The 25,130-nt window shown below is 41.2% G+C and overlaps 2 protein-coding genes across 7 annotated transcripts in view; one reads left to right on the top strand and one right to left on the bottom strand.

Annotated features, from left to right (window-relative positions):
* Positions 1–16,175, bottom strand: part of LOC145523577 (hyaluronidase-4-like) — a 34,422-nt gene extending 18,247 nt beyond the window's left edge. For 2 of the 6 annotated variants that reach the window (XM_081534137.1, XM_081534138.1), the window contains exons 1-2: positions 15,829–16,141; positions 10,263–12,024 (exon numbers count right to left, since the gene is read on the bottom strand). The gene's annotated coding sequence lies outside the window, so the exon portion shown is untranslated. Of the gene's footprint in view, positions 1–6,037; positions 6,957–7,641; positions 9,263–10,262; positions 12,025–15,686 lie in introns of those variants that run through there. The other 4 variants (XR_014066726.1, XR_014066724.1, XR_014066725.1 and 1 more) reach the window with 4 other exon arrangements.
* A 53-nt stretch (positions 16,176–16,228) lies between these two features.
* On the top strand, positions 16,229–20,017 carry LOC145522489 (uncharacterized; the record flags this gene model as incomplete). Its single annotated transcript, XM_081531174.1, has 3 exons — positions 16,229–16,438; positions 16,566–16,754; positions 19,148–20,017. Coding segments are annotated over 3 exons (486 nt in total), but the record flags the coding sequence as incomplete, so codon positions are not given.
* Between the last annotated feature and the right edge of the window lie 5,113 nt (positions 20,018–25,130).

Raw genomic sequence — 25,130 nt, 5'->3', positions numbered from 1 at the left:
GTGTATCTAAAAACAGTCTAAAATTTTTCAAACTAAACAAAAAGTATATTTTACCTTTGCTTTTGTTTGCTGCCAGTCCTTTAGTCACCTGATGCAGAGCAGAGATTCAGTGGCAAAAGGATACCCTGTGGCTGTTCAGAGAAACATGTCATTACAGAGGTGACTCAGTCCTCCGAGTTAACCTGGAAGCTGGCATTACATCCCTTTAGAACCAAAGTCAGACTCTCTTAAAAGCACATAGGTATAAGTGACCACTGCTTTCTGAAAGTACCCAATTTAAATTCACTGACTGAAGAGGGTGAAAGAAAACTGATTTATACTTTAGTTGGAAAATGAAGAGGTAAAAATAGCTGTAAGCTGGAAAGATTTCCAAATGTGCTAAACTTGATGATGATGGAAGGACAACGTCTTAGTGGGGTCTTAGTTATCATCCTGAGTAAATACACTAATTTATCAGAACCAGTGTTTCAAGATGAACTGGAAACATGTGTTTACTGTGCTATCTGCAGCACATGTCCTTAGAAAAAGCACAGTTAAAGCTGAAAATAAGAAGGGGTGATATAACTCAAAGATTGAAAAGAGAAGGAATTGAATCAGAAAATTTGTAACAGCAGAAATTTACTTTAGAGGTGTGAATGCCACTTCCACTGGGGAGAGACTCCTTCGGTGCAGAGATGACAGATCCACAAAACACAAGTGCGTGGAAGACCAGTTGTCTGAGCAATCAACTAAAACACAGCTTCCAGGAGAGCAAAACCAGCCAGATCACTCAGCTTCCCAGAGTACATAGAAGGACAAGTAAGAGACATGTGACCCCAGGACATTTAACATAGAGCAAGATCTTCCCAGGGAGGGTTCAGAGGGGCTGTGGGGCCAAATACAAGAGCAGTGCTAAACTGGATATAGCTGGGTCTCCCCAGCAGGCATGGAAGGGAGAAAAAGGGAAAGGCTGCTCAGTCCTTGAGGGAATTATACTCCTCTTCCAAGATAATTTTCTCCTTACTTTGATAATTGTGAGGGTTCCTAGCAACCTGCCTGTTTTCTGCTCACATACTCCGGATGGAATCTTACTTGTCAACATACCTCGGCCCTTTCACAGTCTACAGCCCGTTCTCCCTTTCAACATAAGAGTCCTGTTGAGTAAATATATATCCAAACAAAGGCAGGAGGTTAGCGGAGCCTGGGGAGATCCTTAATGACTGTTTCCAATCACTCTGTTTCTTCATAGCTATAAATGGATAGCCAAGGATCACATTACACACACAAGAAAAGAATTCTTTGGGATTAAAAACATGAGTGTCAGAACATGGTGAAGACTAAAGTAGTATTCTAGAAGAAAAAGTGGGCAAATCTATGATACAAAGCGAAAAAAGACAGGCTTAGAATACGTGAAAGAAAAGCAACACCAAGTATAGATCTAAAAGGACAAAGACCTATCTGATAGTAATTGCTTAAATGAACAGAGAGAATGAAAGAAAGGGAACCATTTGAAAAATGATGAAAGAAAGTTATCCTGAGCTGAATACAAGAGTCTAAATTAGAAGAGAAAACTAGAAGGCTTTGTGAAAAATAGCTCCCATATACAAATAAACACAATGACACGAATGTGCTCAAGACCAGAAAGTATAATTATGACATATTGCTTCTGAGATGAAGACATACATTCTTTCTGATTTAAAAATGAGTGATGTAGAACAACAACAACACTGGAAGCAAACAAACATCCCGTGTGTCTCCAATCAAGGGTACTGTGATTTTAACAATTAATTGAAGGTAAGAAACAACACTGCCTTAGACAACAGACAAAGTATCTTTAATTCAGGAAGGAGATAGTAAATCTCAGGGTTTCTAACAGATACTATCCATCATCTTAGAAGGTATGCTTGATTTACTAAAATGGTTTGTACCATTTGTAAGATATTTTGCTTACATTTGTAACCTTTATTAATGTCTCTTGGAGAATTATGCCATAGGAATGGTAGTTGAATTCTGATCTTTAAGAAAAATAGAAATGTTTATGTTTGTTTTTGGATTAGATATAACTGATAATATAACTTAGATAAAACTTTTTGTGAAACAGTTGTCTGGAAACCCAAAGTTACGCAAGTCAAAATAAATAACAATAATTCAGTGTTTTCCACAATCTGTTTTTAACTTGAGCAGATTATTTTTAACAAACAAAAAATTTTGAAGTATCGCTTGTTAGAAATATGCCATCCTTTGGTTTTAGTTTCTTTGGCTTGCTATTAAAGTGAAATAAAACATTTTTAATTTAGAAAAACTTAAATGATCATTTGTGGGGAATAGAGTTGAAGGTCATATTTTCTACGTATTTTCCATATGTTTTCCCTTTTTCTTTCATCTACCTTAATTCATCTTATGCCTTGACTATTTTGGAGGCACAGCTAAACAATGGAGACCAGTGATGTGTATAACATCTTTTACATATTCACTGATTAGTGGGTAAAATTTGCTATACCTCTAATAACTCCATATCATATTTCTTATTTTCTTTACCTTCAAAATGGTTATAATATATATTAATATATACATTTGCCTGCCTTATTGGAATTCACTGCATATAAAGACTCATATAATTGTTGAAAAAGTTTTCACTGTAAGGATAGAAGGAGCTATTCTTTTTCACTTATCATGACTTCAGTTCAGTTCAGTTCAGTTGCTCAGTCGTGTCCGACTCTTTGCAACCCCATGAACTGCAGCAAGCCAGGCCTCCCTGTCCATCACCAACTCCCGGAGTCCACCCAAACCCATGTCCATCGAGTCGATGATGCCATCCAGCTCTCTCATCCTCTAGCACCAACTTATTAACAGTGGTAAAAAAAAAAAAAAAAAATTTCTTGCTTGGACAGAAGAACCTAATTACTTCAACTGCAGCTTTGCGACAGCAGGACACAAACAAAATAGGTGAACTTACAAATAGCTCCCAATCTGGCTCACTGCCCCTTTAACTTTTACTTCTCTTGAAAATGAATGAATACACAAACAAATGAAGTTTGAATCTGAAAGGGATCTACCTATCTATGTTCTATATGCCTGGATAAAATACATATGAAAGTCTAATATTTGGAAAGTATCAGACAAGATAACACATCCCCTAAATTAAGGAGGAAAACAATATTTGAGATTATAATCTCTTTTGAGTCTTTATGAAAGAAAACGATCTGAATTACAACTAAGTCAGATCAAGGGGCATTGAGAATTTTTCAAATGACTTGCCATGAATTAAAAACTAAGAGAAAATCAATTGCTTAGATATGGTATACTTTAATAAACCAGCAACTATCACATCAAGGAATTTCCTATATAAATTCCATCTTATGAGAGTCTAATGGGACTTACCCTCTGATACTGATGATTGCCAAATGAATTATTTGGAACAAAATTGAGCCCTGTAGTTTTCAGTATAGATTCCCTCTTGACCCATGATTTGATAGCCTGGGGTTTCTTGTGTCATGTAGAATTCCCAATCCCTGGAGCAGAAACAGCTATAACACAACTTTTGCCTTCCTTAGCTCTCATATTATTGTGTGTTCCATATCTCATATAACCTTATTACAAATTTTCCAATTTGTTGTTAACAACTGGAGTCTCAAGACCATTGTAGCGACATCTAATCATATTGTATGCTCTATCCAGTTTAAGTGCATACTTATTTTTAAAAAATAAAATAAAATATAGATACATCTTGACTCATCTTCCTCTAGAAATTCCTCCTAAATTATTTTTTTAAGTTACCTTCACTCAGACTCTAATTCAGATAGACCTGGCTCGCTCTTCCTCCTGCATCAGTCACACTGGCCCACTTGAGGACCCGAAACCCTCCAAACCTTCTCTCACATAACCTCTCTTGCATTTGTTCTTCCCTAATCCAAGAATGCTCTTCTCAGACATCTTGTGATCTGGTTCTCCTACCTTCAGGTCCTCTCATTAGGCAGCTGCATCTGACGACCCTGGATACATTCTCCAGTGCTCTCCCAGTCCCTTTATGCTGCTTTGTTATTCTCCACAGCACTTAGCACCATTTGATATAAATATATTTGTTTATTTATTATCATTCATTTTTCTACTAGAATTTAAGCTCCCCAAGGACAGAGACTTTGGTACTTCACATCCTCATCCTTAGTGTCTCAGATGAGGTAAGCATCCAATAAATACTTACTCTATCAATACATGGAGCCAATAATTACCTGTTTTTTAAACTTTAAAGGTAACAAATATTTTAGAAGTAAATTGAAGTTAAAGAAAAAAAATCGGCATTTTCTACTCTTCAGTATTTCAAGGAAAATTGACATGCCATAGAGGGAGAAAAACAATTAACAGAATCACAGATAAGGTCGTGCTGAGAAAAACTGATAATTTAAAGTTAGCCATAGGAGCCTTGTTCTTCCCTCTCAAGACATCTGAAGAATGTTGCTGGCAAGGGTCTCTACACCAACCATGATAGTAACAGCAGTGACACACAAATCCATCCTTCATGTTCTCTTTGTCTTCAGTTTATTGACTAGAGAAATGGTGACCCTCAAGTTCTTATTTAGGATGTATTTCTTACTGCTACTTTCAGGCATATGGAGTCAGGAGGAACATTCAGCTATTTTTCAAACACATCTCCCATTATTGTTACATAGATTTTGACTGCATATTAACATTAACAGCATAAGCCCAATGGCTCTTGAATAATATTTTGCACAGACAAGCAGGTTCCCTGTAGGGAAAACAGAGCTCTAATTAGATCACTTTCAAAATGTGATTCCATAATCCATGTGTGTGCATGCTAAGTATCTTCAGTTGTGTCCAACTCTTTGCAACTCTATGGACTGTAGCCCACCAGACTCCTCTGTCCATGGGATTATCCAGGCAAGAATACTAGAGCGGGTTGCCATACCCCTCTCCAGGGGATCTTCCTGACCCAGGGATTGAACCCGCATCTCTTAAGTCTCCTGCAAGGGCAGGCAGGTTCTTTATCACTAGCGCCACCTGGAAAGCCTAGTATTTGCTAATACCTGACTTTTGTATTTTGGTAAGACTCAGGAGAAAGAGCCTTACCAAAATAAAAACAAAGAGGATTAATCATTTAAATGATAGACTAATCCCTTATAAAGTCCCATAAGAGTTTTATATCCAATATGAAGCAAAATAGCAGAGACTCATATGCAGGGATAAGCCTGGTCCATCCAGAGAGGTACCAGTAACTCTTATGATAAAAAGTACAGAGGACTTGCAGAGAAGTAAAGGCATCTGGATCCTTCTATGTAAATAGAATCCAAATACAGTGTCTTGTATGCTATTTTTATTATGCTATTTTAAAGTATGAGGGCTTAGCTATAAGAAAATTTTGGTACTGCAAGACCACACATTTGCAATCTTGATACGTATTTGTCCCATAAAGATATATTGGAGGGAGAAGTCAAGATGGCAGGCAGGGACCCCAAATTAGGAGATGATGTAAACCATTCAGTGAGAAATGATAAGGGTCTCAACAAAGACAAGGTCAGTCTGCGTAAAGCAGAGAGGACAGATTGAATGGTTCTTTGGAAATTAAGATGGATAAGATTTAGCTACCTACTGGATAATGGAAATGAAAGGAGGCATCCAAGTGACTTTCAAGTGGGATGACTAAATAGATTAATATTCACCAGGATGAGAAACAGAGAAGGTCATGTTCATGATTACAGACCAAGAGCAAAGCAGCAGGAAATAGGGAGAGATGAAAGACAGAAGGAATGATTGATGGACAGTCTGCATTCTTTCCTTCTCTGCAAGGTATGGAGAATCAGAGATCCAGTACAAACGAAAAGTGTTTGAAAGCCAGAATGAGAAAATGGCTACGCTACAGCAAAGCTCCTCTGCATTATATGAAGTCTTCAGTAACCTAGCACTATGTTTCACAATTTGTCTATGTAATGAAATGAGAAAGAAAAACATTCTTCTGTTACAGTAACTAGCATTGTGTTCATTAAATGAAATCAAGTCTCTCATTCAAACTGAGACACTGGAAGAAAATATCCAGCAGAGTTGGTTTAAAGTGATTTCATAATTATATTATGGAGAACATAAGAAATGATATTCAGTTCAGTTCAATTCAGTTCGGTCGCTCAGTCGTGTCCGACTCTTTGCGACCCCATGACCCACAGCATGCCAGGCCTCCCTGTCCATCACCAACTCCTGGAGTCCACTCAAACCCATATCCATTGACTCGGTGATGCCATCCAACCATCTCATCCTCTGTCGTCCCCTTCTCCTCCTGCCCTCAATCTTTCCCAGCATTAGGGTCTTTTCCAATGAGTCAGCTCTTCCCATCAGGGGGCCAAAGTATTGGAGTTTCAGCTTCAACATCAGTCCTTCCAATGGACACCCAGGACTGATCTCCTTTAGGATGGACTGGTTGGATCTCCTTGCAGTCTAAGGGACTCTCAAGAGTCTTCTCAAACACCACAGTTCAAAAGCATCAATTCTTCGGTGCTCAGCTTTCTTTATAGTCCAACTCTCACATCCATACATGACCACTGGAAAAACCATAGCCTTAACTAGACAGACCTTTGTCGGCAAAGTAATTTCTCTGCTTTTTAATATGCTGTCTAGGTTGGTCGTAACTTTCCTTCCAAGGAGTAAGTGTCTTTTAATTTCATGGCTGCAATCACCATCTGCAGTGATTTTGGAGCCCAGAAAAATAAAGTCAGCCACTGTTTCCATTTTTTCCCCATCTATATGCCATGAAGTGATGGGAATAGATGCCATGATCTTAGTTTTCTGAATGTTGAGCTTTAAGCCAATTTTTTCACTCTCCTCTTTCACCTTCATCAAGAGGCTCTTTAGTTCTTCTTCACTTTCTGCCATAAGGGTGGTGTCATCTGCATATCTGAGATTATTGATATTTCTCCCAGCAATCTTGATTCCAGCTTGTGCTTCCTCCAGCCTAGCGTTTCTCATGATGTACTCTGCATATAAGTTAAATAAGCAGGGTGATAATATACAGCCTTGATGTACTCCTTTTCCTATTTGGAACCAGTCTGCTGTTCCATGTCTAGTTCTAACTGTTGCTTCCTGACCTGCATATGGATTTCTCAAGAGGCAGGTCAGGTGGTCTGGTATTCCCATCTCTTTAAGGTGATGACATTATGATATTATGACATAATAAATGTTATTTAGACAATAAATGAGAAAGATCCATGCTTTTTGTTGATATGTCATACATGGAAGGCAATAAGATAGCACTAAGGTGTTTCAATATATTACTACTCAGATAATTCTATATTTTGGTTTTCCAAAGTAGAGCTCAGAGGTGATATTTAGCCTCTAATTTACTTAAAAAATAAAAAAAGTACAAAAAAATGGGAAAGTTATAAACAAGACTTTCATTAAAATGTAGCTTATCTCATTATGTCAAGACAAACTATCTGACTGCATGGATTATTATTTTCTACTCATTGTTACTAATAATATATTGTATCTGACACATTGTAAGCATTCAATGTATTTTCTGAATGAATAAATATAATCTAGTCTTTTTCCAAAAAGGATCTAAGAATATGACAAGATTTGAGATATCTGTTAGTTGAGAAATAGCTCATTGAGAAAACTTTGGTAGGCATGACTGACAGCATCAAATACCTGGAGAGCTGATTTTTGAAATTAGGATTTGATTTATTCAATGTTGCACCAGAAATTAGGATTAGAACTAGTCGTCGTATGAAGTTAGCCAGAGTTAGAGTAGACTCAACATACTCAACAATTTCCAGGAATTAGTATTGTTCCCATATGGCAGTTTTCCTTCTGGAATACAGATAGCCTTATCAAAAAGTGCTAAAAAAGGTAGAAAAAGATGCATGTTTGAGTGAGAGGCAGATTAGGTACCTCTGACATCCTCAATTTTTTGTCATGCTGCTGTTTCTTTTCCTCCTAAACCTGAGAACATTTCATTTTGAGTAATACTGAGTAATCCTTCAAGGATGGAAATGTCAGGTCTAATCAACAGTGTTTGCGTCAATAGATTTAATTCTAAAATATTTGAGGAAGAATTGATACTGCATTTAAATGTTGTTATCTCAAGTATAAATGGTTCAAGAAAGTGAGCTATCTACTGTCTGTTCAATGTCCCCACTTCTGTGTTAGTTCAGTTAGTTCAGTCACTCAGTCATGTCCAACTCTTTGCGACCCAATGGACTGCCGTAATTCTTTGTTAGGTACTAGAATAGCAAAATAATGAGCTCATAGGTATGAATGGAAATTTAAGGAGTTTCTCACCTAACCACCCCATCCAATGATTGAATTCCTACCACAATGTCCTATTTAAATGACAATCTAGCTAAAACTTGAACACTTTCAAGTTTCTGCAAATTCATTATCTTCCAAAACAGCTCATTGTGCTACCCACATTGTGTTAAGTCTAAAAATAATATTCAGTTCAGTTCAGTTCAGTCACTCAGTTGTGTCCGACTATTTGTGAGCACATGGACTGCAGCACACCAGACCTCCCTGTCCATCACCAACTCCTGGAGCTTGCTCAAACCCATGTCCATTGAGTAGGTGATGCCATCCAACCATCTCATCCTCTATCGTCCCCTTCTCCTCCTGCCTTCAATCTTTCCCAGCATTAGGGTCTTTTCTAACAAGTCAGCTCTTCTCATCAGGTGCCCAAATCACCAGAACTTCAGCTTCAACATTAGTCCTTCCAATGAATATTCAGTAGTGATTTCCTTTAGGATGAACTGGTTTGATCTCCTTGCAGTCCAAGGGACTCTCAAGAGTCTTCTCCAGCACCCCGGTTCAAAAGCATCAATTCTTCGGTGCTCAGCTCTCTTTATGGCCCAACTTTCACATCCATACATGACTACTGGAAAAACCATAGCCTTGACTAGACGGACCTTTGTTGACAAAGTGAAGTCTCTGCTTTTTAATATGCTGTCTAGGTTGGTCACAACTTTCCTTCCAAGGAGTAAGCGTCTTTTAATTTCATGACTGCAGTCAACCATCTGCAGTGATTTTGGAGCCCCCCAAAATAAAGTCTGCCATTGTTTCCACTGTTTCCCATCTATTTGCCATAAAGTGATGAGACCAGATGCCATGATCTTAGTTTTTTGAATGCTGGGTTTTAAGCCAGGTTTTTCTCTCTCCTCTTTCATCAAGAGGCTCTTTAGTTTCTCTTCACTTTCTGCCATAAGGGTGGTGTCATCTGTGTATCTGCAGTTATTGATATTTCTTCCAGCTTGTGCTTCATCCAGCCCGGCATTTCACATGATGTACTCTGCATAGAAGTTAAATAAGCAGCATGACAATATACAGCCTTGTAGTACTCCTTTCCCAATTTGGAACCAGTGTGTTGTTCCATGCCCAGTTCTAACCGTTGCTTCTTGACCTGCATACAGATTTCTCAGGAGGCAGGTAAGGTGGTCTGGTATTCCACCTCTCTAAGAATTTCCACAGTTTGCTGTGATCCACACAGTCAAAGGCTTATATTTATATAAACCATTTTTAGGGCCTTGACACTCACTACTAGATCACATTGTAGATTCTCAACAATAAAATCAGTAGGATCTATGTTATTTTTCAAGTAACCTAATGAGTTAAAACATTAAAATGCAATATACTGATTATATAGTTGCTTAATAATTTACCCAAGCTCTATTTCGTGTCGGAGAACGCAACGGCAACCTACTCTAGTACTCTTGCCTGGAAAATCCCATGGATGGAGAAGCCTGGTAGGCTGCAGTCCATGGGGTTGCAAAGAGTCAGACATGACTGAGCCACTCACTTTCACTTTTCACTTTCATGCATCGGAGAAGAAAACGGCAACCTACTCCAGTGTTCTTGCCTGGAGAATCCCAGGGACAGGGGAGCCTGGTGGGCTGCCGTCTGTGGGGCTCCACAGAGTCGGACATGACTGAAGCAACTTAGCAGCAGCAGCAGCAGGTATTTCATGTGTTTCTTATTTGAAAAATTGCTGCTGCTCTTTGGTATTAAGAGCCTTTTTTTAAATGAAATTTCTCCCTGGTTCAAACTAATCTATCTGTTACATAATTTAGCTTATGCTCAACAATTGTTCTGCAGGAAATCCTTCTAAATATTAAGCTGGTAGGAATCATCATCTAAAAACTCTAAGTAAACATGTATTTGTCATTGACACTGTTCCAGAATTGGCTTGACATTTGAAGGGATAGCTTTAATAAGCATTCTAAAACAGTTTTTCCTAAATTTATACTCGACTAAATTTCATTTTCTAAAACATGTGACATATTTTTTCTTACCTGTGACAGTTTCACTATGCAAATAAAATGGTCTGGAAAAAATAACTGGTGAAACATAGCCATATCTAGCCATTTCATCAGTTCTGATAGCTTCTCTAACTCAGTGATGAACGAATTTCAAAGCATGTGAACTTGACATACTGCAGCATAAAGACTCTGCTTGTTTCCCACAGCCACTGGAGTTGGTCATTGCAGAAAATTTGATCACTGGGGCATTTACCTGCATAGTTGTGTGGATTTATGCTATAATCATAATTGTAGCAGTCTGGATATAGATAAAAGCCCCATAAACATTTTGGTCTCATTTCTAAAGTCAGTGTGAGAGTAGCATTCATAATACTCTTTCCATCAGTTTCAAATTCCTTTTGGGCAAATGTTCTTACTTTCATTTCTTACCAATCAGGATGGTGGTTTCTAGTAAAGTCTAAAGAGTGGTTTTTACTACACTATTGCCCAATTTCTGTCCCACTGTGGCTTCTAGCTTTCCCAGTCAATGATAACAAGACCTTCTGATCTCCACAAAGAAACAACTTTTGAAGTGTCACCTGCGGTCTTCCTCAGGTGTGTAGGAAGGCTCATATTCTGTGTTCAGTTCAGTTCAGTCACTCCGTCGTATCCGACTCTTTGTGACCCATGGACTGCAGCATGCCAGGCCTCCCTGTCCATCACCAACTCCTGGAGCTTGTTCAAATTCATGTCCATTGAGTCGGTGATGCCATGCAACCATCTCATCCTCTGTCCTCCCCTTCTCTTCCTGCCTTCAATCTTTCCCAGCATCACGGGCTTTTCCAGTGAGTTAGTTCTTCACATCAGGTGGCCAAAGTATTAGAGTTTCAGCTTTAGCAACAGTCCTTCCAATGAACATTCAGGACTGATTTCCTTTAGGATGGACTGGTAGGGTCTCCTTGCAGTCCAAGGGACTCTCAAGAGTCTTCTCCAACACCACAGTTCAAAAGCATCAATTCTTTGGCACTCAGCTTTCTTTATGGCCCAACTCTCACATCCATACATGACTACTAGAAAAACCGTAGCTTTCACTAGATGGACCTTTGTTGGCAAAGTAATGTCTCTGCATTTTAATATTCTGTCTAGGTTGGTCATAACTTTTCTTCCAAGGAGTAAGCGTCTTTTAATTTCATGGCTGTGATCACCATCTGCAGTGATTTTGGAGCCCCACAAAATAAAGTCTGTCACTGTTTTCATTGTTTCCCCATCTATTTGCCATGAAGTGATAGGATGCCACGATCTTAGTTTTCTGAACGTTGAGTTTTAAGCCAACTTTTTCACTCTCCTCTTTCATGTTCAACAAGAGGCTTTTTAGTTCTTCGCTTTCTGGCATAATTGTGGTGTCATCTGCATATCTGAGGTTATTGATGTTTCTCCCAGAAATCTTGATTCCAGCATGTGCTTCATCCAGTCCAGCATATATTCTGTGGTATCCCTCCACTAAAGGATTTTCCCTCTGGAGAGAAATAAGGATAATACCCTAATCCATTTGGATAAATTATGGCAATTGTTGATACACTCCGAGTTTCCAAAGGATTTGATATAATATTAAACAACAAGATTCAGATCCACATTGAAGAAATGCTGACACTGCATTGTTGGGGCAGCTCAGAAAATGTTAGAAGGTCATTGTTTGATCATTGGCAACACTGCTGGTTTGAGGGCTGAATGAGTGAACACAACCAAGAACAGCAGCTCTTTTAACCACGCTACCCAGGGGTTACACTCGCTCAGTTTTCACCATCACAGCATTCTCCTTAAAAATGAGAAGAGGAAAAAGAATCAGACATGATGAAGCCAAATGTCTCTTCAGTGTTATGTTACAAAATGAATCGTAAACCAAGTAAACTCATGGTAGTGTTTAAGCTGAATTTATACTTTTATCCTAACGAGGAAAAATGAAGGTCTTTTTTTTAACTAGAAAAGTGAAAAAAATCCAGTGAATAAAAACCAAAGTAAAAATTTTCTCACAAATCCTTAGCTATGAAAACTCTATCTTTTAGATGTTCTGATTTTAATTTCCTGTAATTCCAACTACAATTAACCATTAAAACAGGCAAAAAGATATATCAAATGGTACTAACAGTAACTAATACCTGGCTTGGTATTTGAAATGGATTGGCCCCAAAAGTGTATTTGTTCATTTGTTGGTTTGATTTTTTAAATACAACAGTTACCTTTAGAATGAAGAAATAGGTAGAAATGGCATTTATCTGCTGTTATTTATAGATTTTGGTGCTATCTTCTCCTGGGTACATAAATAAAACTAAGAACCAATTAATTATTTAACTCCAGGGTTTTTCCATGAAAAAAATGGACTGTATTTTCACTGATCAATTCCCAAATGAAATTTGGCTAAATCCCTTCTAAACAAACAGTTGAGCCAAAAACTGCCAAAGAATCTCCCCCGGCAAGGACAGTCTAAGTGTTATGCATTCCGGCCAATGAGATCTCATCCTGAAGCAATGTGGTGAAGTTATACATCAAAAATTATTTTATCATGCAGTTTTCTTTTAAATAAAGGAATCACAAACTTGGCTCTGTTGCAATTCAACTCAATGTCTTTTTAAGAGTCAAACATTACTTTTTTTGAAGTTGCCATCCTAAGACAAAAGTCAGTTTTAAGGACTCAATTACAGATTGACACTTGTCAAGTAAACACTTCCTGCTTCTCCCTGAAGCCGCTCCACCCTTCTTCCACCCTGAAGGAGTCAGCAGCTGCCTAGCATTTGGGAGAAAGACAAAGGAGAAGAAGCCAATCCCACCTCCCTTCTCTCATGGCAAATGTGTTCCTAAACAATTTGAGCCAACAAAAAAAGAAAAATATTAACTTTATATTAAACTTTGAATTTAACTCTATGAGTGACCACAGTGCTAAAATCTGGTCATTGTAATTAGGGGTCTGTGGATGATTCAATTTGGAGAGGTTTAGCCTAATATTCAGTTGAATCTGATGCCATGTACTTCAATAAATTGGGGTTGTCCAATAAGTAACTAATGGAAGAGCAATGTTCCCAAACAGCAATAAGGAAACACCTGCTCTTTCCCTGCAGTGATTTTGGAGCCCCAAAAAATAAAGCCAACTACTGTTTCCACTGTTTCCCCATCTATTTCCCATGAAGGGATGGGACCAGATGCCATGACCTTGGTTTTCTGAATGTTGAGCTTTAAGCCAACTTTTTCACTCTCCTCTTTCACTTGCATCAAAAGGCTTTTTAGTTCCTCTTCACTTTCTGCCATAAGGGTGGTGTCACCTGCATATCTGAGGTTATTGATATTTCTCCTGGCAATATTGATTCCAGCTTACTGGGACATATATAACCTATGTGGCACAATATAGAGCCTAAGTAGAAATTCTGCTAACAAATAAATTATGTCCCAAATTCACCACTATGTATTTCAAGAATTACACAGAGTCTCAAATATGAAGGGCAGTTTTCCAAGCATTAGGCCTAGATACAACGAAGGTAAAAATAGACACTTCAACTCAATGCTAGGGAACGCAGAGCAGACCACAGGCAACGATGATCAATGAGAGGACAAATAGCATTCAACTAGGTCCCATCACTTCATGGGAAATAGATGGGGAAACAGTGGAAACAGTGTCAGACTTTATTTTGGGGGGCTCCAAAATCACTGCTGATGGTGACTGCAGCCATGAAATTAAAAGACGCTTACTCCTTGGAAAGAAAGTTATGACCAACCTAGATAGCATATTTAAAAGCAGAGACATTACTTTGCCAACAAAGGTCTGTCTAGTCAAGGCTATGGTTTTTCCAGAGGTCATGTATGGATGTGAGAGTTGGACGGTGAAGAAAGCTGAGTGCCGAAGAATTGATGTTTTTGAACTGTGGTGTTGGAGGAGACTCTTGAGAGTCCCTTAGGCTGCAAGGAGATCCAACCAGTCCATCCTAAAGGAGATCAGTCCTGGGTGTTCATTGGAAGGACTGATGTTGAAGCTGAAACTCCAATACTTTGGCCACCTCATGCGAAGAGTTGACTCATTGGAAAAGACCCTAATGCTGGGAAGGATTGGGGGCAGGAGGAGAAGGGGACTACAGAGGATGAGATGGTTGGATGGCATCACCGACTCGATGGACATGGGTTGGGTAAACTCCAGGAGTTGGTGACGGACAGGGAGGCCTGGCGTGCTGCGATTCATGGGGTCGCAAAGAGTCGGACACGACTGAGCGACTGAACTGAACTGAACCACTCTGTATCAGGTTCTTTACACATGCTATCTTGGTAAATTTTATAACTCTGAAGTAGGTTTAATTATGTTTATCCTACACCTTTATTAAATAAAAATTATTTTCACTTAATGGATGAGGAAACAAACTCAGAATAGCAACTTGGCCAAAGTCCATAAAGCTGTAATGGCTGCACAAGAACTCCAGTTTAGGACTATTTGAAGCCTATACTTTTGTTACTATCCTGGTTCACAGGTTTGAAAATATGAGGGCTCTAATCTCTACTTTTCAGTAATTTATAATGCTTTCCACTGTCACTGTGGCTTTAATTTATAGGAATCTCCCTTTTGATATGAGACAAACTGATTCAGCTTCTAAGTTTGTTAGTTCTGAAGTTCAACGGCAACTCGTTTTTATTTCTATTGCCTCTGTGAACCTAATTATTTTACAAAAAGTCTGCCTGCCTTCTCAAAATCACTTTTTTTCCTAACACTGTTAACCGAAGTCACTTCGACATATCCATATTTTATGTGAAGACTCACAAAACTATGATTACATTTTCCTTTTAGATTTACTTCCACTCAGTTACTTTCATTAAGGTAGCCTTCATTTTAATTTTTTAATAATATTTTTAAAGAGTATTGATAATGGCTTAACAATCTGTTTAGTACACCCAACATTTGTACTAGGAGCTTTCAGAAATATTAAAAGTTTTACTAACTTTCATTTGTCAAAGGATAGATGTCTTGAGTTTAACATACGTTTTTTAATAATAAGGTAACATGATGGTAAGAAACGTTTATGCAATAAATGCTAATTTGTTTAAAGTGCAGATGCTTATTCTGTAATTCAGAGCAATGTGTATTATTTATCATCTCCATATTACCAAACTTCGTTTTAAGACAGCTGTCTAGTGTTTAATCTACCGAACAAAGGGAGTTACCCTAGGTAGTTTCCAATATTGAATATAAATTTTTAAGATTCCTGAGATTTACTTCTAAGGATTAAGTTAGATGATGTATTTTTCTGAGTGACATCTCTAAATGGGTACATTCATTTTGGATAAAAAGAAAACAAAGCCTTTGGGGTTTGAGAGAAAGAAAAACATGAGGAGGGGAAAAGGAATATTTTTCAGTTCATAGAACAGCAGGGGAAGTGTGTATAAGACCCATAGAGAAACAAGCCTGAACTGCAATGTTACAAATACATGCATCCTTTTGAGATATACCAGCGGGCAGTAGAAACCTTTTCTAGGTGCCTTTGCTTTTTAGGGACGTCCATCAGCAAGGTCTCTTTCACAATCCTGGCAGAGGCCTGTTCGTCCATTCCCACTGTTGAAGTTGGGACAAAGTCTGAGAAACCGCAAGCACCTGCGGCTCTGAGCGAACTGGCGAGGAACACAGGGAAGGGAGTCCCTTCTTCCATTTTCCATCTCCAGCTTCCAGAACTTTCTGACAGGAGCTCGAAAATCTAGCAGTCGCGCCTCAGAAATAAAAGCTATTTCGGGGACGGGGACCTGGCTCTGCACTGACGCTCCGCAAAGGTGTGCGTCTCAGAAGAGGGGATGACAGCTCGGAGGCGGACACGAGCCACCTCTTCTCTGCCAGCCTCTGTGGAAGACTATCCGAGGAACGAGCTCGAACGCCAAAGCTTGCAACGGACCCACAGCCCCGCGTCCCACCGCAGAGCGCGCGTGGCCGGCGCCTCGGCCGGAAGTGGGCGTGACCTCGTGCCGGCTAGGCGAAGCCAGGCACGGCGTGGGGAGGTGGGGTTCCTCCCGGGGCCGCGCATTTCCGGCGCGCTCCCCCGCGTCTCGCGTCCAGTGGTCTCGCCCGTACCCCGCTGCCGCGTTGGATTGTGAGGCCGTTGCCGCCGCCGCCGCCACTGCCGCCGAAGGAAGGTTGGGGGAGGAGTTGGGAGTTTAGCGCAGTCGCCGGAGTGCGAGGACAACGACCATCCGGCCAGAGCCTACCCCGGCGGGTACGGGGGGCTTCCCTTTCTCACCGCGGCCCGCCGTCGGCTCCTCCTTCCGTGGCCTCCTCCCTGCGCCGGAGCAGCTGCGAGATGGTACGCCTCTGATTCCTCTCCTCCCGCCCCTGTCACCCAGAAGGGGAACGAGCGCTCGCCCACTGGCCGGAGGAGACGGCCCTGGCCTCCCTACCCCGCCGGCGAAACCATGAGCTCCGGCCAGCAGCAGCCGCCGCCGCCGCCGCGGAGGGTCACCAACGTGGGGTCACTGCTGCTCACCCCGCAGGAGAACGAGTCCCTCTTCACCTTCCTCGGCAAGAAATGTGTGGTCAGTGGCCGAGACCCGCATCGCCGCCCCCGACCTTAGCTTTCGGGGCCCGAGAGGGAGCGCCGGGAGGTGGGAGTGGGGAAGGAGGCGGGAGCGGTGCGGGGAGGGTCGGACTGCGGGCCAGGCCTATCTCTGACCCGGCTCCATGGGTGCGGGCAGTGCGCTGGGCCAGAGGCCGCCTCCCGGACCTGCCCGAGGAGCACGGAAGTGTCAGATCCTCAGGCCTGTCCTGAAGCCCTGCTCGTTCGCACCCGGTTCCGTGCCTCTGCTGTAGTTTCAGACTTTACTGTAAGGCCTCGTGGGGATCTTCTAGCAGGAAATGCTTGATGGTAGTAACTGGGCCCCTGGACTGGCACTCACTTCTCCTCCTACGGCCCGGATGTAGGGGACACCTTCCTTCACCTGGGCTTCCCAGGCGGCCCCTTGGTAAAGAATCAGCCTGCCAATGCAGAAGACCCAGGAGACCAGAAGACCCATGTGGGGAAGGGGTTGGATCCCTGGGTGGGAAAGAACCCAGTCCAGTCTTCTTACAGGAAAAATCTCATGGACAGAGGCGCCTGGCGGGCTGCAGTCCATGGAGTTGCTGGAATGGACTGAGCACGTGTAGTGATGTGATCTTCACAATGGCAGAGGTTTCAGGAGTGGGTAGATCGGGGACTGAGACCCAAATATGAATGGATCGGACCATAAGGTGGTTTTTTAATCTCCCTTGAGGATCTCAGGAGGGAATGGAGTCCAGTGCCTCGGTTCAGAACAGGGGGCAGGAACTGCTACTGCTCCCCACTGCAGAGAAACGAAGTTTATTTCTCCAGCAGTCTCACCCAGGCCTGGTTTCTTTCTTCTCTCCATTCTTTTTGTTGTTGTTGTTTGTTTGCATTGGCGGGAGGCTGCTCTCCCAGAACCAAGCTTAGGGGAACCTCAGTCTCCAGTAGTTCTTGGTCTTTTGGGATCTGAGAATGGATGTTAGGTTGGTGCTGTGTGGCCTGTTCCAACTCCAGATCGCTGGTTGGAGCCAGCAGCTCTGCTGTGGGAAGGGGAATGTGTTATTGATGGAAGCATTCATTACATTGGCTGCTGGTGCTTCTGGGTGTGGGGAGGTTGTGCTCTGTGAGGTAGGCCTTGTCAGCCTCCATCTTACTGGGGTGGCCGAGTTGAGCTGTGATTGAGATTGTTGAAACGCTGTTCGGGTCCCTTTCTCCCCACTTGACTGGTTAACACCTGCAGAGTCTGTGCCACTAGTCCCAGGGAACCACCAAGGGAAATGTCAACAGTGAGTGAGCGTGCTAAGTTGCTTCAGTTGTGTGCAACCCTGTGGACTGTAGTCTACCAGGCTCCTCTGTCAATGGGATTCTCTGGGCAAGAATACTGGAGTGGGTTGCCATGCCCTCCTCCAGGGTTATCTTCCTGAACCAGGGATCCAATCTGTGTCTCTTAGGTCTCACGCATTGACAGGCAGTTTCTTTACCATTAGCGCCACGTGGGAAACCCGTGTGTTACATACCAGACACAGTAACTTTAGGCAGAAAGGATATTACATTTATGCACAAGTATACTGTCTAATTGCTTTGTGTTTACCTGTAATGTTTACTGGTTTAGAACAAATGACAGGTATGGAAGAATACAATGAGAGTTAGAGAATGAATTTTTGTCATTTAAGTGTTTCAGTGTTGTGAAAGCAAGAAGCCAAGGACAGCTATTCACAAATAGCCCACTAGGTGTTAAACTCTTTGCGACCCCATGGATAATCCATGGAATTTTCCAGGCCAGAATTCTGGAGTGGATAGCCATTCCCTTCTCCAGGGGATCTTCCCAACCTAGGAATCGAACCCACGTGTCCCACATTACAGGCAAATTCTTTACCAGCTGAGCCAGCATAATTTCCTTTCTTTGTTTCTGCACTTTCTCTGTATGTCTCGCCCCTGGCGCCTGACCTCGGAGTGCCCCGAACCACTTCTGGTTTGATGCTACTGAATTCTCTTTGATTTTTGCTCAGATAAACTCTTAAAATTGTTCGTTTGCCTCACTTTACCTTTTAGAAACAAACACACAAATTCACTTCCTTATTCCTAGGGAATTTCTGGAATTACATAGAAGAAACCATAACCAGAAGTTATCACTGGTAGAGGGAAGAGGAAAGAGGACTTTTGATTTTCCACTGTGTAATGTTATGTTATTCTACCGTGAGCAGTAATAAATTTAAAAGAATAAAAAAGATTTCAACCCAAAACAATATAAAAGACTATACATGTTGACACGTTTATAAAAAATTATTGGAGCTTAAAAATGTACAATAACACTCTGAATCATCTTGATTGCTTTTGCAACTCCATCAAAGTTTAGACATAAAGAGAGAAGGTCAGTAACAAATAGAACATGTTCTTTTTTCCTCACAGGGGATAGAATGCCTCGGACAGTTTCCTTTTAAGATGTTAGTGACTTTGTACCACAACCTGCAAGTCTGTAGCCCCCTGTGGATGTGACACATACCAAACAGTGCCACCACTGTGTGCCTTTGTGTTTGCTTCTTAAAAGAAATCTGAAGCCCAAGTAGAAGGACATGGCAGTGACATTTGTGCAGAAGAGCCCAGGTAGGACATTTAAGTACAAGCACTGTTCTCTTTTACAGGGAATTGAAGACTAACTGTGGCTACATCTGAAGTTCTTTTCAACCCTGTGCAAATTAAGTCCTCAGTGGAATCAGAAAGCATTCTATTTCTTTTTCCTTGTCTCTTCTCTCCTTTTGTTTTCTCCCACCCACTCTCCCATGCCTCCTTCCTTCCCTCGCCATCTGACTGCAAGCAGAGGAGAAAGAAAATACTGAATTTTATCGTTGAATTTTGTCAGGTTTTCAATTTACAAAGTTTAACCACTCCATATGAAATTTCAGTGTCATCAAAAAGTCAGTATCTTGTGCAGGATGACTGTGTTGACACAATCCTGGCAGTTTTGCCTGTGAAACAGATCATGTCAGTCTCAGTCCTCTAAGCTGGGGCCACTGGTGGGCCAACTGCTGAGTCCTGAAATATCAGTCCTAGACCTCGGATTGAGATTGCACTGTTGGTCAGGTTCAAAGGAAACTGCCATTCACCAGGTATAGTAATTCAAAAAGGTCTTTCCAAAATGAGTTCTCCATGAGAGATGCTCCTTTGGGACCTAATTAGTATACAAAGCACGCCTTAAAATGGGCATATTGTTCATTTCGGCTACCATGTAGGCTTATGAACTTACTACAGAAGAATAAAATACTAACAAAGGGAAAAGAATTTCTGCTTTCCCATTTGTTCTGTGAGTCTTCATTTATAAAGGTGACTGAGTGGCTACACAGAGAACCACATGAGAAACATTAGATTTTGGACAAAACACAGAAGCAGGAGCAAGGGAGAACTTACACCGGGGTGAACAGTTTAGTACAAGCTCTTTGAATAACGTCAGCTGGCTTTGGGCTGCAGGGAGGAAAACATTCTCCTTGACCCTCTTTCGGTCCTTGGTTGGGTCTGAAAATTAAACTGATGAAGGCAGATTACCAGGAGAAAAGCATACAGACTTATTTAATATAAGTTTTATAGGACATCAGAGTCTTCATTAAAAATATGAAGGCCCTAAGAAAGTTAAACCTGTGTATTTATATTCTAGGCTGCATTAAGAAGGGCAATGGGAGAGAAATACAGGTTAAGGAGTATGAGGTCATTGTAGGAACCTGGGGGAAACAGCAAGGGCTGTTGGTTAGGTTCTTCTTGGCATCCCTGTGTCTTCAATGAAAAAGCTGCTGCTTTCCTCCAGGTCCACAGGGGAAAACTTTTGCATGAGGATTCTAGTGTCTGTTTTGGGGAAGAAGGGTGAGGTGGGGAGGTTCTTAAAGTGATCTTCCTTCTCCTGCTGTTTTCTCAAAACTCCTTCAGCTTGAAATTTTCAGTATGCCAAAGTGACATATTTAGTGAAGTATGTTCTGAACCACATCAGGGCTATCGAGGTGCTCTCTGTTTGCATGGTACCTGGCCCTGGGATAATGAAGGCAGAGGATTATTGCCTCCTGAGGCTTCCCTGATAGCTCAGTTGGTAAAGAATCTGCCTGCATTGCAGGAGACCCCGGTTCGGTTCCTGGGTGAGGAAGATCCCCTGGAGAAGGGAAAGGCTACCCACCTGAGTACTCTCGGTCTTCCCTGTGGCTCAGCTGGCAAAGAATCTGCCTGCAATGCGGGAGACCTGGGGTTTGATCCTTGGGTTGGAAAGATACTCTGGACAAGGGAAACACTTCCCACTCTAGTATTCTGGCCTGGAGAATTCCATGGACTGTATGGTGAATGGGGTTACAAAGAGTTGGACAGGACTGAGCGACTTTCACTTTTCTGTGCAGGCTGCAGAGAGGAGATAGGACTCTGGATTGGTTAGTTTTCATATAAAATAGCATGTTTTTTGCTACCTCTCAAAGTTGACTAGCTTTGGAAGAGGCAGTCCCTTCCCTGCAAGAAAGGTGTTTTAAGATGTCAGAACATCCAAGTATGCAGAAAAGAAAAAATATAATTATTAAGCTTTTTTTATTAAACAGGAATTGAGGAGTGAGATCATTTTCAGCTTGTTCCCAAAGAAAGAGGAGTGGTGAGGAACATTTCCAAAGTCAAAAAACTATTTTTAAATGAAGTAAAAAATAATTTTAAATGAAATATTTCAAAATAAATACCTTTCTAGCAACAAAAAAATGCTTCATCACATGGTAGCTAACCAACTAATTTAGAAACATGTCAAATTGGCTCTCAATCCATAGTAATTATATTCAGTAATCATTGCAACAGTTTTTCAACTTTTTATTGAGCACCTATTCTGTGCCAGGAATTATGCTGTGTTATAGGATCTCAGCACATGGTTGTGCCTTCACTAAGCTTATCTGGGAGTGGGGTGGAGAGAATACAGGTCACAAATCCCTAGAGCAGTGCAGTGTGAAGGTACATGGCGAGTAAATGTCCTCTCCATCCTCAGATATCTAGTCACACAACAGTAGTATGTGCCTAACTGTCCTCCTCCTCAGTGGTTGGTTATGCACCTTCTAAAGTGAAAAGTGAACGTGAAAGTCACTCAATCGTGTCAGACTCTTTGCAACTCTGTGGACTACACAGCCCATGGACTCCTCCAGGCCAGAATACTGGAGTGAGTAGCCTTTCCCTTTAAAGATCAATAAATTTGCCAGCAGCCAATTTATTTTTAAAAAGTGAGAAATTCCTTTTATTGCCTCTACATTACCAAATAAAGCTCAGAATTTTGAAAATACTTCTTGTTTCATGGCCTTCTACTCTTCCTTTTATCATATCTACTCCTGTGGGCTATCATTTTCCTGTTAGTCATTTTTGTGTTAGCAAAATCCAACAACTGATTTTCCTAAATGGGTATATTTATCCAAAGTTCACTGCTTAGAGGTTTTTAACACTACATCTCATTGCTACTTAATATCCTTAAGTCACTGCATTAATGAATGTCTGTTTACTTCCCACAGTATTGAATATATCTATACAGTAAATCCAGTGGTCTACTATATATTATTCACCTTTCAAGTTCACTTACAGAAAAAAAGGCATATATTTTCTCTGCTAACTTTGGGACTGAGCCCTCTGCTGGAAAGGAGACAGGTTTTGTATGATAGTTGAAAGTTCAGAGATGCTGTCTATATCTAACAAATTAACTCCCTATCTTTGGAAACGAAATTGCACAATTCCTTTGTACTCTGTTAATTAGATGAACCTGTGTTCTCATAGCACTGTTTTTATACTTCGGGATTATGCCACATTCTATGGACAAGTTCTATTTACATGCCTAGCATCCCTAACATTGTGCAAGTTCATGAAGAGCAGGAGTACTGCTCTACTATTCTCTTTGTATGTCAAATACAAGGATGATCCCTGCAAAAATCCTGGATCTAAATGGACATACAACTTTGCCTCCACGAACCTAACCATGTACAAAGTTATATATTATATAGAATATTCCTGCCAAGTCTCTTTCTCTGTTTAATGGCCTCTTTTCTCATGGGGTTCATGGCAAAGTCTGCCATGATGGAAATCTACTGTTTTGACATTCCCCCAACAATAGTAATATAGGCATCTTCCATATCCATTGAAAACATATCCACCCCTCCCACAGACATTTACTGTGTTATTTCTAAGGCAAATGCTTTTCATGTGCTATTCAATAATCTCAAGAACCCTAAAAGGTATAATTACTGCCATTAAAACCTAGATAGTGTATTAAAAAGCAGAGACATCACTTTGCCAACAAAGGTCTGTATAGTTAAAACTATGGTTTTTCCAGTAGTCATGTACGGATGTGAGAGTTGGCACCATAAAGAAGGCTAAGCACTGAAGAATTGATGCTTTTGAACTGTGTTATTGGAGAAGACTCTCGAGAATCTCTTGGACAGCAAGGAGATCAAACCAGTCAATCCTAAAGGAAATCGATCCTGAATATTCATTGGAAGGACTGATACTGAAGCTCCAATATTTTGGCCACTTGATGCAAAGGACCAACTCATTGGAAAAGACCCTGATGCTGGGAAAGATTAAAGGGAGAAGGAGAAGGGGACAACAGAGGATGAGACGGATGGATGGCGGCACTGACTCAGTGAACGTGAGTTTGAGCAAACTCAGGAGATAGTGAAGGACAGGGAAGCCTGGCATGCTGCAGTCCATGGGGTCTCAAAGAGCTGGACATGACTGAACGACTGAACAACAACAAAATATAATAGGAACTGATCCAAGTTAACATCAGGTTCATATAGCTAGTCAGTGTTAAAAGTTGGGATTTGCGCCTGTAACTGTCCATCTCCAAAATTCATCTTTTCCAATTCATCTTGCTGTCTCCATTCTATCACCTGACAACCATTTATGTATTCTAAGGAACCTAGTCCATATATAGCATCCTTTCCAGAGCACTATCAAATTGTGTGTTTTTTTTTTTGTGGCTTGTCAGCCTGCTTATTTAACTTATATGCAGAGTACATCATGAGAAACGCTGGGCTGGAAGAAACACAAGCTGGAATCAAGATTGCCGAGAGAAATACCAATAACCTCAGATATGCAGATGACACCACCCTTATGGCAGAAAGTGAAGAAGAACTAAAGAGCCTCTTGATGAAAGTGAAAGAGGAGAGTGAAAAAGTTGGCTTAAAGCTCAACATTCAGAAAACTAAGATCATGGCATCTGGTCCCATCACTTCATGGGAAATAGATGGGGAAACAGTGGAAACAGTGTCAGACTTTATTTTTTTGGGCTCCAAAATCACTGCTTATGGTGATTGCAGCCATGAAATTAAAAGACGCTTACTCCTTGGAAGGAAGGTTATGGCCAACCTAGATAGCATATTGAAAAGCAGAGACATTACTTTGCCAACAAAGGTCCATATAGTCAAGGCTATGGTTTTTCCAGTGGTCATGTATGGATGTGAGAGTTGGACGGTGAAGAAAGCTGAGCGCCGCAGAATTGATGCTTTTGAACTGTGGTGTTGGAGAAGACTTGAGAGTCCCTTGGACTGCAAGGAGATCCAACCAGTCCATCCTAAAGGAGATCAGTCCTGGGTGTTCATTGGAAGGTCTGATGTTGAAGCTGAAACTCCAATACTTTGGCCACTTCATGCGAAGAGTTGACTCATTGGAAAAGACCCTAATGCTGGGAAGGATTGGGGGCAGGCGAAGGGGACGACAGAGGATGAGATGGTTGGATGGCATCACCGACTCGATGGACATGGGTTTGGGTGGACTCCGGGAGCTGGTGGTGGACAGAGAGGCCTGGCGTGCTGCAATTCATGGGGTCGCAAAGAGTCGGACACGACTGAGCGACTGAACTGAACTGTGAAAACATGGCTTTCACAGTAGAATCGTAATTGGAGCAAAAACTGAAGGACAGAACTAAGGAAAAGGGCAGCATCAGTTCGAGAGGATTCAAGTGACCCTGACAACTCCCACACTTAAAATTCTTTAGTGGCTCCCCATTGGCTTTAATTTGCTCAACAAATACTTAGTGGGCATCTACTAAGTCCTGGAGAAGGAAATGGCAACCCACTCCAATATTCTTGCCTGGGAAATCCCACAGAGAAGCCTGGTGGGCTACATTCCATGACGTCACAAAAGAGCCCAACATGACTTAGCAATGAAACAATAATGACTAAGTTTCAGATGCTGTTCATTACACTGTGGATTACAGCAGCAAGATATTTCCCGTATAGGAAGGTAATGGGAAGTAAAAAGAGCGAAATATGTCATGCTGTGATATATGTGCACGGGAAAAAATGTAGGTCAAGAAGTTTGGAAGCATCTTCCTTGTAAAGTCTGCACATCTTAGTATTTTTACAGCAGCCCTCACCAGGTGACTACCGTCTACATCTACTGAATATTA

This window comes from Giraffa tippelskirchi, chromosome 10 (genome assembly GCF_054371585.1).
Source record: "Giraffa tippelskirchi isolate mGirTip1 chromosome 10, T2T-mGirTip1v1.2.pri, whole genome shotgun sequence".
Classification (NCBI taxonomy): domain Eukaryota; kingdom Metazoa; phylum Chordata; class Mammalia; order Artiodactyla; family Giraffidae; genus Giraffa; species Giraffa tippelskirchi.
This window is presented reverse-complemented; position numbering and strand designations above follow the sequence as displayed.